The 13,142-nt window shown below is 35.7% G+C and overlaps 1 protein-coding gene across 1 annotated transcript in view; it reads left to right on the top strand.

The window, feature by feature from the left end:
* The first annotated feature begins 319 nt into the window (after positions 1-319).
* The window catches only part of LOC120861595 (ephrin type-A receptor 5), a 58,089-nt gene continuing 45,266 nt past the window's right edge, over positions 320-13,142 (top strand). Inside the window, exons 1-4 of the mRNA XM_040237319.1 lie at positions 320-343; positions 1,582-1,741; positions 3,009-3,134; positions 3,848-4,033. Of these exons, the coding sequence (XP_040093253.1) occupies positions 320-343; positions 1,582-1,741; positions 3,009-3,134; positions 3,848-4,033 (496 nt within the window). The remainder of the gene's footprint in view (positions 344-1,581; positions 1,742-3,008; positions 3,135-3,847; positions 4,034-13,142) is intronic.

Genomic DNA, 13,142 nt, shown 5'->3' with positions numbered 1-13,142 from the left:
TGGTGCCAAGTCCGATCTAGGTGCCAAGTGACTTCAAAAATTTATAGATGAACAGTAGTTGCTGCTATTTAAGAAACTAACAATAAAACATGAGAACCAAAAATTATTCTCAAATGACTATGTTGTATTGTTGACTGGGAATCTCACCATGAGAGGAATACTGAAAACTACTGGGTTCATAGTGAGAAAGATTGAAATAAGCCGTGGTAATGGGGGGAGGAAAAAAACATAAGGCAACAATTGAACTGGACTTACATTAATTGGAGATTGTTAAGAGCATCCTAAGTGTAGGAACCAGTATATAGGAACATATGGAAGCATGGAGAAGTATCCTGGAGATGAGGTAGGAAGTGTGCATTGGGGCTACACTTAGGAATATTTACATTTTTATTGAAATGTTTTCAGGAGAGAGGTAACATAATAGCAGGGTACTTTATTTATGGTAATGTGGCTATAGCCATGTCTAATATAGTTCAGGAAAGCAGTTATAGAATGCAAGGGCATCAGTTCAAAGGCACTGATAGTAATCCAAATGAAAAAAATAACAAGGCTTTAATTGAAGAAGGGGTAGAACTAATGAGATGGACGAGATGGACCATAAGATTTTATGTTATATAATGCTTGGAATTTGACAACACGTTTATTGTGAGGTACACAAGCATAGGGCTTTGATCTTAAGGTACTAAGCCATGGAAGTGTTATTAAGAGGAAAAGAAGGCAGCAGATCAAGATTGAAAGTAAAGAGAAAGATACTGTCATTGTTGTTTGTTTCCCCAAATCTATTGAGTGGAATGCCTGGGGAATATTCTTATAAAGTAAATCTACAAGAAATAAAAATATAACTCTCGAAAGGATAAAATCAGAGGGATAGAGATTAATTAAATTGATGGAAATGGATAGATCTATAGTAGAGAACCAGAGAAGCCTGGGCAGAGGACATTGGGAATTGTCCATATAAATGAAAAGAGCAGTAAGAAATATCAGAAAAGGAATAGTTAGGGATTTCAATTAATCATGGATTAAAAATTAAGAAAAAGTCATTAGATTTAGAGATAAATATGTCATCAGTGAACATTAGAGGGGAAGCTTTTTGTAAGTAATAAGAGCAGATCTAAAATGACTTACAAATTAGTAAGAAGAGAAAAACAGGAGAGACTAAGAACTGGGGAGTGGAGCTGAGAGGGTTTGCAAACCTTGGGGACTCTTCAGTGATCTCTGAGTGGGTGCAAGGGGAAAAGAGTCAGCAGAGAAACTAAAAACTCCAAAACAAGAGGAAAAAAAAATTAAAAAATGATAATGTAAGGTGCTGAAAGGAGGAGACTATTGAATCAGAGGCATATTGGGGCAGCTCATCTGAAAAAGGCAGGCAGGGGCCTCAGAGGTGGTTAAAAAAAGTAAAGGAGGAAGGCAACAGAGAAGTGTCTGGTGTGTGGTGTATGGTGAAGTGATGTTTAAAAATAGATTTGGAGAGCTTCAGACTTCTCAGTGGAATCTGGGCAGAAATAAGCCATATTGGCTGCAGAAATATGATTCATCCAAGAGTATTGGTGTTCCATCCTGCTGGTGTGAAAATCACTTAAGATTGCAGTCATTTCAATTGTGTTGTGTGCTTCTGGGCTTGATGTGATTCACCGCGTGGGAGACGTGGCTAATGTTGGCTCACTCTGTTCCAGGCGGTGTGGTTACAGCAAAGCCAAACAAGACCCGGAAGAGGAAAAGATGCATTTTCATAATGGGCACAGTAAGCAAACTGTTTAAAAAAAAAATCAAAATGAAGCAAAGTAGGGGAGACTTTATTGTTACTTTGGCTACTTTTCAGGCAAAGATTTGTAAAAACTGACCAAAAATATTGTGTTAAAAAGTGTGTTTTGGTACATTCCTGGGCTTGCAGTGTTGCTGGCTGACCCTGGGCAATAGCTTAATGGTTTTTTCAGTTCTTTAAAGCAAACTCTCCTTATAATAATGAAAACAAAAACTTCTTGCTTTATAAAAAGTTATTATATATCAAACTGTATTTCCGGCCAATTCTAATTCCTAGCAATAGTCAATAGAAATATATCATTAGATAAAACCACCAGAATAAATGAATAAATTTTTCTTTTTTTTTTCTAGCATTTTGGCAGGAATTTCCCTGAGCAGATCCTGTAACAGCAACCTTGGTTCAAATGACTTGAAAAAGACTATACTTTTAAGAAATGCAGAAAATCAAGTTTTCTTCATGAGCTTTAAAAATTAGCCTAAATGGGTTCTAATTTTATTATTACAATATGTTCCTTTTTAAAGAGTACAGTGTGAGTTGATTTGCCAAGTAAATGACAAAAAGAGTGGGGTTTTTTGTTTGTTTGTTTGTTTGTTTTTGTCATTCTGCCATATCAAAATCATGAAAGAAGTTTTGAGTCCATTTTTAGTCCTATCTTGTTTAATGTTATTTATTCTCAAAAAATATCATTGAAGATAATATTGGTAGTCTTTAAAATGTAATGAAACTGAGGCTCATAGAATATGAGAGACTTGTATAATGCCCTGCAGTAAAAAATAGAGTAAATTTCTTTTTTTCTTTTGACTTCTATAACAGTCATAGGACCAAAGCACCAGAAAATGTTTTAAATTATTTTTATAAAAACTAATCTGTGATGAGCTTTTAAGTAAAGCATAATAGAACAAACCGGCGACTAAGCCAATAGCATTTCATTGTTCAGTTTGGTAAGCAAAAGTGTCTTAGTTTGCCTCAGAGACTGACTCCCTGAACATTACTGCTAAAAGATGTATTTATTCAAATATTTCCTCACATATGCACTTCATGTGCATGCCAGCAATTCAGATTTCTACAGTTATAAAAGTGAGATAGTTGTACAAATTACTCCTATAACTCAGGAGAAGAGTCTGTCCTTGCAGCTCTGCCACTTCTAGAAATTACGGATGTAAGCCATAGTTGCACGTTAATAACATTTGTAATTTCACTCATCCATCACCAGTACTTCTATTTTAATGCCCGTTTATTTTTGCAGTTAAACTGCCAGGAGTAAGAACTTATATTGATCCACATACCTATGAGGACCCCAATCAAGCTGTCCATGAATTTGCCAAGGAGATAGAAGCTTCATGCATCACCATTGAAAGAGTTATTGGAGCAGGTAAGACAGTGTGTTTAATTCGGACTTTTAACTTGTGTTTATATTATAGAATGTAATATATCGATGTTCTGATCTAACTCAAGATGTTTTTAATCTTCTGTAATTGTCTTGCTTTCAAAGTGATATATAATTGATCATATTTTACTACTACCCTCTACATAGCTCATACTTTTAAACCTGCAAATGTCTAGCTTATGAAAAAAATAAACCAGCAAAAATAAATATTCAAACATGGTGTTTTACTATCTACTATTTATTATATTTCATACATATGTAATTTGTAATGCCCAGAAAGATTTACAAATTTCAAGTATCCAATTATTTTGTGTATGGGTCATCTCTTCATTAAGATTGTTTCCTTTTTGTCCTGCTATGATCTTTTCTTATTTTCTCATTAGTGTCACTGCTAGAGTAGAAAGCAAAGGAAGAAGGAAGTGGTTTTCAGTCAGTTGCTTTTGGTTTCTTTCTAATGTTTCCATTAAGGTTTCTATATGTAAGACAGATGAAACTAATAACCCCCAAGTGTTTCATGATCATCCATAGGTGTTTCTTTCCCTATGGACCATTAATGTCTTTCAGCAATGACAAGGAAATTTGGACTCCCATTTAATTTTGTTTTGTCTAAACCTTACTATTCTAAGAGAACTTCAGAGTACTATTTTAGAGTAAAGATATTTAATGAGTTTATGTGTTTTCTACATCTTTATCACAAGGTGAATTTGGTGAAGTTTGTAGTGGACGTTTGAAACTTCCAGGAAAGAGAGAATTACCTGTGGCGATTAAAACCCTTAAAGTAGGCTATACTGAGAAACAGCGCAGAGATTTCCTAGGGGAAGCAAGTATCATGGGGCAGTTTGACCATCCTAACATCATCCACTTAGAGGGTGTCGTGACCAAAAGTAAGTACAGTGGCAAACTATGCATGTGTGTGTGACCATAAATATCTGAATTTCTTGTACTAGGTTATTGTTAATTTCAGGATACACAGAACAATGGGCATGATAATTCTATTAAGAGTTTCTCTGATATACATAATATGTGTCCTATACTTCAGTGGGTTCCTGTCAAAGCTGATCTTGAATGAACCTGAATTTCTGTTTATTATTTTAAACATATGTATTAACTCACTTACTATGAATTCAGCACTAGAGAAAATGTATCCAGATAAAAGAAACAGTAAAAGTATCATTTTTTTTCCTCTTGGCTCTTTCACTTTTTATCCTAATGAAATATTAACTTCAAAGTTTCAATTGAGGCATTGAAGTTTAACATTTAATAGGATTACTGTAACCATAGGTGCCTGTCACCTTTCAAGTGGCTCTTTATAGCCAGCTGTATTTCTTTTATTCCTTTTTTTGGTTGAGATATTTTAATAGTTCTAAAGAAAGCAATAGCCTCAGAAGACTGGGAACATTCCTTAAGACTAATTATTTTGTTAAAGCAAATCCTGTTTTTACTCAAAAATAGCTAAAATTTCACATCTGTCAAATTCTTCTTAATTTCTTGTAAATATAGTTGTGTGTTGAGTGTTCCAATATAAGGATTTCAAATAATTTCAGTCATCCAGTAAAGTATTTATGTGACACATGACTGATGCCTTTATTTTCTTTTAATCCATTTTCTCTTTGCCATTCCTATGTATTCTCTTTCCTTTCCTTATTCCTCATACCCTTCATACCACTTGTAAAATCATCTGAAACATTTGGCAAGGAACACTCTTTAAACTTTTCTTAAACATTGGTTCAACTTCTATTTGCTATTAATCCAGTTTTAAATGATACATGCCAAATATGCATAGCAGCAATGTATGTTCAATAAGTGTTCTTATCCTACAAAGTAATGTAATTGATTGGATGTCCATTTCTACCATTTTGCTTTTAAATATGGAAAACAAAACAAAAACAACAACAGCAATAAAGATGGCTTTTTCACAATAAAGAGGAACAAAAGAAACAAAAAAAAAAGTATCTGATTTACTACCAGTTAATTCTCAAATCATGATTCATTCGCAGTAGGTCACAGATGAAAACACAGAAAAAAAAGATCTTAGCTAAGAGTATCATGTTGATGCTTGACAGAGCTTTTGAATCAGCCTGTTTTGCTGGAAGATTGTTTTTCTCTATGAATCAGAGAGATACACATCTCCAGTAAGAATGCCTATAGAGGAATATCACACAGAAATAAAATTACCTGCAAACATGTGGGTTTCTTCAAACTTAGATGTGTTTCTTTCCTCCACTTGATGCCTAAAACAAGGTAAGGGGTAGGGGCAAGAGGCAAATGAGAAACAAATAAAATAATTGTTTTTGAAGTAATAAAATAAAAAAATTTTACAAAAATCATGTCCTGTGACGAATGGGGAGGGATATTTTAAGTTAGAATGTGATGTGAGGGAGAGTGTCAAAGGGCCAGTAAAATGAAATCAGAACTTGAACGGAGCTATATTCTATCTGAGAGGAAGGACAGTAGTGATAGCATATACCGGAAAAGATGCTGTGGAAACAGGAGTTAACAGTGACTGAGTAATCATTTGCTATGCAAAAAAGGTATTATCTATTGTAAAACATACTTCTTAATGACAGTCACAGTATAATAGTATACAAAATCTTTGATTTATTTTATGTCTTCTTTTCATCCTTAATATGACTGTTAAATTTCACTTCCTCAAATAAACACTGACCATGACTTCCTCAAGGGTATATGTAAAACTAATGGCTATACGTAGGCAGCCAATCTACCCTGTAATGAGTTAAGCTGTAATGTGTAGAAGAATGTCAGATCACTATTATGATCACAGAAGGCAGTACTGCATAATGATCAAGAACATGGGCTATGGATCTATCCACTAATTTTAATTTTGCTTCTACCATGAACTACTATGTGGCTTTGCACATTAGTAATACATTCAGAACCTGAGTTTCCTCACTAATGACATGGGATAAGAATGCCTCATAGTGATGTTGTGAAGGTGACTTGAATTAATACAAGTAATGTTTAAATGGGCATGACACAGAGCAGGTAATTAATAAATACATGGTTATTACTTTTCCATTTATCTCTCTTCTTGTGCTCGGAAATTCTCCATATCCATGTCACTACTAATCCATTTTATTGATATGTTAGCCCTGTCTACAATGCCTTTCTCTGAACCTAACTGCCTTTGCAGTTCCTTCAAAACCTTATTCAAATTCCATCACCACTTCCACAAAATAATTCCTCATCACTTAACCCTGAAATAATCTCTCCTTCTTTTGCTGCTAAGTCACTTCAGTTGTGTCTGACTCTGTGCGACCCCATAGACGGCAGCCCATTAGGCTCCTCTGTCCCTGGGATTCTCCAGGTAAGAATACTGGAGTGGGTTGCCATTTCCTTCTCCATCCTTCTTTTGAACACTGTGCTAATGTAATGATTTTTGTAAATTTCTGCAGTGTTCCTTATTTTGTGCAAACCTCTTATTCAGAACTTTCATTTATTTTTTTCTCTTGCATATATATTTTTAGCTCCCTGGCTAAAAATATTTGCTCCTTGAAGAAGCAGAAACATCCTAATTATTTATGTAAACCCATTACACTTAAACCTGAACTAATCCATGCCACTTTAGTTAAAACTTTGAGCCTCAATGTCACACAAAAGAAAAAATCATACCTACCTTATAAAAATTTTATGCAGATGAAATTAAGATATGTTTGTGTGTGTGAATAAAACTGAAGATAATTGTATTAGTGAATAAGTATTTATTTTAATCTATTTAAGTAAATGCATCAGATAATAATAGTGTTAGTCACTCAGTTGTGTCCAACTCTTTGAGATCCCATGAACTGTAGTCTACCAGACTCCACTGTCCATGGAATTCTCCAGGCAAGAATACTGGAGTGGGTTGCTATTCCCTTCCCAGGGGATCTTCCCAACTCAGGGATTGAACCCAGGTCTCCTGCATTGCAGGCAGATTCTTTACCATCTGAGCCATCAGGGAAACCCTCAGATAATACTAGACTAGATCCAAAAATTATTAAAGCTAATATTCACCTACTTTTATAGACCCTTAATTTATTACAGAACTTGTTTTATGTGAATGGTCCTGGCTGAGACAATAAAAGACAACTAAACTTCTCAAAGTAAGACAAGTGAATTTGTCATATACTAATTTATATGCATTTGAGACCTTTGTTTTTGGAAGCAAATGTCATCATCAACAAATGATCATCTTTAAATTCTGTAAAGTCTAGTTTAAAAAACCAGGACTGTGGTTGAAAATACAGACTTAACATTTCCAGTCTTCTAATCGAATATTCTCTTTGATGTTGCTGCCATGAAGCTACACATATGTGTAAAGCAAAATGTAAACATTTAAAATATTTCTTTGTCTTATTTGTTCTATATGAGTTGAAACTGTTTCCCCCTAATAAATGTAGCTCTTGATGTTCAACCTAGAAAGTCTTCAACTTGTTTTTAATTTACCATGTTGCAACTCACTTTATTTGTGTCCTTAATTTCATGCTCTCTGATCTGATGCTAATTTATTCAGCAATTATTCTCAACCTGCAGCACACAGATAATGAGACATAAGTGCAACTAAATCTTGTGATTTTTCTGATTGAAGCAAAGGTGGGGAGCCTGAGGTAGCACTGCTCAGGGTGGTGCCATCATGAACCTTCCTTCCTGTATTACTACCCCACCTGCTAGAAACATGGGCCTTCATTCAGATTCCTTCTGTGATTTGTTGTTAAACAGGCTACATCATAAACAGATATATATTCTACAGAGGCTTTATGACAAATGATGTAAAAACCCACAGTTCTTGGCTTAATTGACTCATTCACAATGCAAGATGCTTTAATATAATGTACATGGAGCCAGCTTTTACTATTTAAATAGATTCAGGAAACAAAATTTAAGAGGGAAATTATAATTTATCCACTGTAGCATTCTTGGTTCTCTAAGATTTATTTTTCTTACCCATGGAAGTATTATCAAAATTGAATAAATATTTCAATTAAGTCTTAGAATTATTCATAGTTGTATATGTGTGTGTGTGTGTGTGTGTGTGTGTGTGCGTGTGTGTGAGTTAGTCACTCAGTCATGTCTGACTCTTTGTGATCCCATGAACTGTCGCCTGGCTGTCCATAAAATTCTCCAGGCAAGAATACTGGAGTAGGTTGCCTGCCATTAGGGGATCTTCCCGACCCAGGGGTCAACCCCAGTCACCCACATTGCAGGCAGATTCTGTACCGTCTGAGCCACCAGGGAAGCCAGTTATATTTTAGTTCTCCTGTAAAATTAATAAATTTAAACAAAATGCTAGAGAACAATGAAAGAAATGTCTCCCTATTTTTCTTTCTGTGTCTGAGGAGATAGCACATTCAATGACAATTAATTGTTTAAATTGTAGGACAATTCTGACTTATTATATAAATTTGTAATTATCTTTCAAATATAGTATTTTCTATCCTATAAAGTCATTTTTATTTTATAGGTCCTTATTATATATTGCCCAGGGCTATTCCAACAGTCTTCAAGCTAGTCTTGCCATTTTGGTATTTTCCAATGGACATTAGTCCATTCCATACATTTTACAAAATCACTTTTCTCTCCTGCTTCATCACCAGGAGCAAACAAATCAAGCAGAATACATATATTTTGATTCTTGATATAATTTGATCATATCTCCATTATATTCTATTTCTTTTCTAGAAATCTCTACCTAGTTCTTGTTTTTCCCCTTGGAGATACTTCATTCAGCCATAGTATGTCCTCTCCATTTTTCTCAGCTCTACTTGACGTTTAAGACTATTCAAATATGACATTCTCCATGAGACCAGCATGCTTTATCTTAATTTTTCCTTCTGTCCTCACTGTCTGCCTTGCATAGAGTAAGCTACTCAATAATGTTGAATAGCTGAGTAAAGGAAAGCATCTGAGCTCTACATTTGTTTTATTTTGCTCACCTCCAGGTTGCTAGATCAGGACTTCCCCAATGGCTCAGTAAATAAAGAATCCACCTGCAATAAAGGAGATGCAGCTTCAATCCCTGGGTTGAAAAGATATCCTGGAGGAGGAAATGGCAACTCACTCCAGTATTCTTGCCTGAAAAATCCTATGGACAGAGGAGCATGGCAGGCTACAGTCTATAGGGTTGCAAAGAGTCAGACAGCTGAGCAACTGAGCACACATGTACCTGGTTCTAGATCGGTACTCAGCGCATATAGGATTCCATGTGTTTGTTGAATGAATGAATTCTCAGCCAGAGACAATCTTACAGATTCTAGTTGCATTTATCTGCTGCCCATTATATCATAGTTATCTCTCTGTACATATATGATTCTATTACATGATGAACTTTTTGAAATTGATATGTGTTTACAGTGCTTCTAGTGTCTGTTATATGACCATCAGTTCAGTTCAGTTCAGTCACTCAGTCATGTCCAACTCTTTGCGACCCCATGAATCGCAGCCCTCCCTGTCCATCACCAACTCCTGGAGTTCACTCAGACTCACGTCCATCAAGTCCGTGATGCCATCCAGCCATCTCATCCTCTGTCGTCCCCTTCTCCTCCTGCCCCCAATCCCTCCCAGCAGCAGAGTCTTTTCCAATGAGTCAACTCTTCTCATGAGGTGGCCAAAGTACTGGAGTTTCAGCTTTAGCATCATTCCTTCCAAAGAAATCCCAGGGTTGATCTACTTCGGAATGGACTGGTTGGATCTCCTTGCAGTCCAAGGGACTCTCAAGAGTCTTCTCCAACACCACAGTTCAAAAGCATCAATTCTTCGGCGCTCAGCCTTCTTCACAGTCCATACACATTAGGTAATATTAACCCTTTTTTTGAAAAAGACAGGATTAATTAAGCTTCCCTGATGGCTCAGTGGTAAAGAATCTGTCTGCCAACGCAAGAGACATGAGTTCAATCTTTGATCTGAGATGATCCCACATGCCACGGGACAACTAAGTCCATGTGGCACAACTACTAATCTGTGCTCTAGAGCCTGAGAGCTAGGCTGAAACTGTACACCCTAGAGCATGTCCTCCACAGCAAGAGAAGCCATTGAAATGAGAAGCTCATACATCGCAATTAGAGAGTAATCCCCACTCACTGAGAACTCAACTAGAGAAAAACCTGCGCAGCAACAAATCCCAGCACAACCAAAAATAAATCAATAAAATAAATTAAAAATGAATAATAATATTAAATGACTCAATGACTAAATTGCCGTTATCTAAAAATTTTAAATGAGTTAAAGTGATATAAAGTTTATATTTTAATTTAAATAACTTTGTTCTGTAAAACCATGAGTATTTTAGGGAAAAAGTTAAAAGACATACAAAGGAACTGCATGAGGATCTTTTCACAAGACCTTGCATATAGCAGTTATAACCACTACACACACACATATTTCAGAGCTAAAGACACACATAAGTTCAAAGTATAGGATGTTGTTGCTGTTTAGCTACTAAGTCATGTCTGACTCTTTAGAGACCTCATGGACTGTAGCCCCCCAGGCTCCTCTGTCCATGAAATTTCCCAGGGAAGAATACTGGAGTGGGTTTCCATTTCATTCTCCAGGGGATCTTCCCAATCCAAGGATATAACCACTACTGATCATTAACATTACTTTAAGAATGTGGTATGTTAATACTTTTTACATATTATCTCCTTTAATGTGCACAACAATGCTATCCTGAAGATAATATTTGTTCTCAACTTACAGATAGGAAAATTTAACCTTAAAGAGGTGAAAATACCCTATCTAATATCATAAATATAACATAGGACAATACCAGATTTAAAAATTATTCTACATGACTCCAAACTCTTAAGCAGTGTACATTACTAACTTCATATATCATTATTCACTATACACGTGACAAGAAACATTTATTTATTCAAAAGGTATTAATTGATCACCTACTAAATGTCTGTCCTTATTATATCAGTAGGATACAGTGGAGATTAAACAAACTGATTTCCTGCCTTTATGGAGCTTACTTTTGAGTTGGGGAGACAGAAACTAATTGAACAAATACATTTACAATACATTAAATGAAAAAAGTAGCGCTAAATTAGGAGATTATGGATTGTGTCTATTGAGAGTTGGTTTCTATTTTAAATAAAGATCTGGCTAATAATGCTTGAATAAATTGAAGGTGTGGGCCTTACAGATATCTGAGGATAGTGTAGTGTAGAAAGAAGGACCTGCAAGGCTTGAATGGAACTTGCATAGAATGCTCAAGAGACCACAGGGCCAATATTGCTACAATGGAATGAATGAGAGGAGTCTGGTAAGAGCTTAGTTTGAAAATGTAATAGGAGCTTAGATGGTATGTGAACACTTTGGTCCCTGCAAAGACTGTCTCTTAATCTGAGCTTTGGAGCCAAGATGTGATGGAATCTTATTTCTACTTTAATAGGATTAATCAGGATGCTGTGTTGAATAAAGATGGTAGAAGTCAGTGTTGAAATGGAAAGAGAGTGAGACTACTGTCATTCACATCTCTTAGGGTTAGATCAGGGTAGTAATCTAACAAGATGGTGAGCAATAGTTGAATTCTATAGATGTTTTGAAGGCAACCACAGGAAAGCTTCTTATGAATTAGATGTGGAATGTGAGATAAAGGGAAGAGTCGATGATAATTTTAAATTACTGTTGTCCTGAGTCCCGTAAAGAAAAGAATTGCCACTTATGGGGAAAGCTGCAGGAGGAGCAAGACTGTGGTTGGTAAATCAGTAGTTCCATTGTGGACAAGTTACTTTTGAGAGGCTTATAAGCATCCAGTTGTATAAGATTGGACTCTAAAAGTATAAATGAAGATGTTTGCAGTATGATTATGCTTCGATTTTACATCTTCCGTTTCACAAAAGGAAACAATTCAATGAGCCATTATCAGGATAAACCATGATGGAAATAAACAAATTTAACACCAATTTAACAGGCTCCTCTGTCCACAGGATTCTCTAGGGAAGAATACTGGAGTGGGTTGCCATTTCCTTCTCCAAGTGCTGTCTCTGATAAAATCTAAATCTTAGTCACCAGAAAGATGGATACCTGTAGAAAGAGAGATTTCCTGGCTCAAGGATTGACTATTAGTAAATCAAACTTTGTGATTTAAAGTCAATTTCATTATTAATTAAAGAAAGCTGTCACAATTTTAATGCCAGACATATTATTCTATTACATCTTCAAATTAAGCTCTTATCAGACTCCTTTCATTCATTCCCTGTCCTTTCATGAATGTTCTTTGCAAGTTGCAAGTCTTGCAGGTTCTTCTTTCTACAACATGCTGCCTCCAGATACTTGTTTTGCATTATGAGGGCATAGAGAGAGGTATAATAAATAAACAAAATATTTATTAGATATTTACAAGTGCTGTCTCTGCTGCTGCTGCTCGTAAGTCGCTTCAGTCGTGTCTGACTCTGTGTGACCCCATAGACGACAGCCCACCAGGCTCGTCTGTCCCTGGGATTCTCCAGGCAAGAATACTGCAGTAGGTTGCCATTTCCTTCTCCAGTGCATGCATGCATGCTAAGTCGCTTCAGTTGTGTCTGACTCTGTGCAACCCTATGGACAGCAGCCTACCAGGCTCCTCTGTCCACAGGACTCTCTAGGGAAGAATACTGGAGTGGGTTGCCATTTCCTTCTCCAAGTGCTGTCTCTGATAAAATCTAAATCTTAGTCACCAGAAAGATAAATACCTGTAGAAAGAGAGATTTCCTGGCTCAAGGATTGACTATTAGTAAATCAAACTTTGTGATTTAAAGTCAATTTCATTATTAATAAAAGAAAGCTGTCACAATTTTAATTTAGATTTCTCAGCTCCTGTGCAAAGTTGATAATCTCTGAGTTCACAAGTAATTATCCACTTTCACTAATGTCAGAGAAGTTCTAATTCATTTTTAACTTGATAAATGAGCATCTAGTGAAAAAGTTTATATCAATGTAAACAATCTGAAATAAAAGAGGATATTGTGGAAAGCTTGAAATTTCTACTTAATAGAAACATTTAGCTTTTCCATG

The sequence above is a fragment of the Oryx dammah genome, unplaced genomic scaffold (assembly GCF_014754425.2).
Source record: "Oryx dammah isolate SB20612 unplaced genomic scaffold, SCBI_Odam_1.1 HiC_scaffold_3, whole genome shotgun sequence".
Lineage (NCBI taxonomy): Eukaryota > Metazoa > Chordata > Mammalia > Artiodactyla > Bovidae > Oryx > Oryx dammah.
Note: the sequence above shows the minus strand (reverse complement) of the source record. Positions and strands in the feature narration are given on the sequence as shown.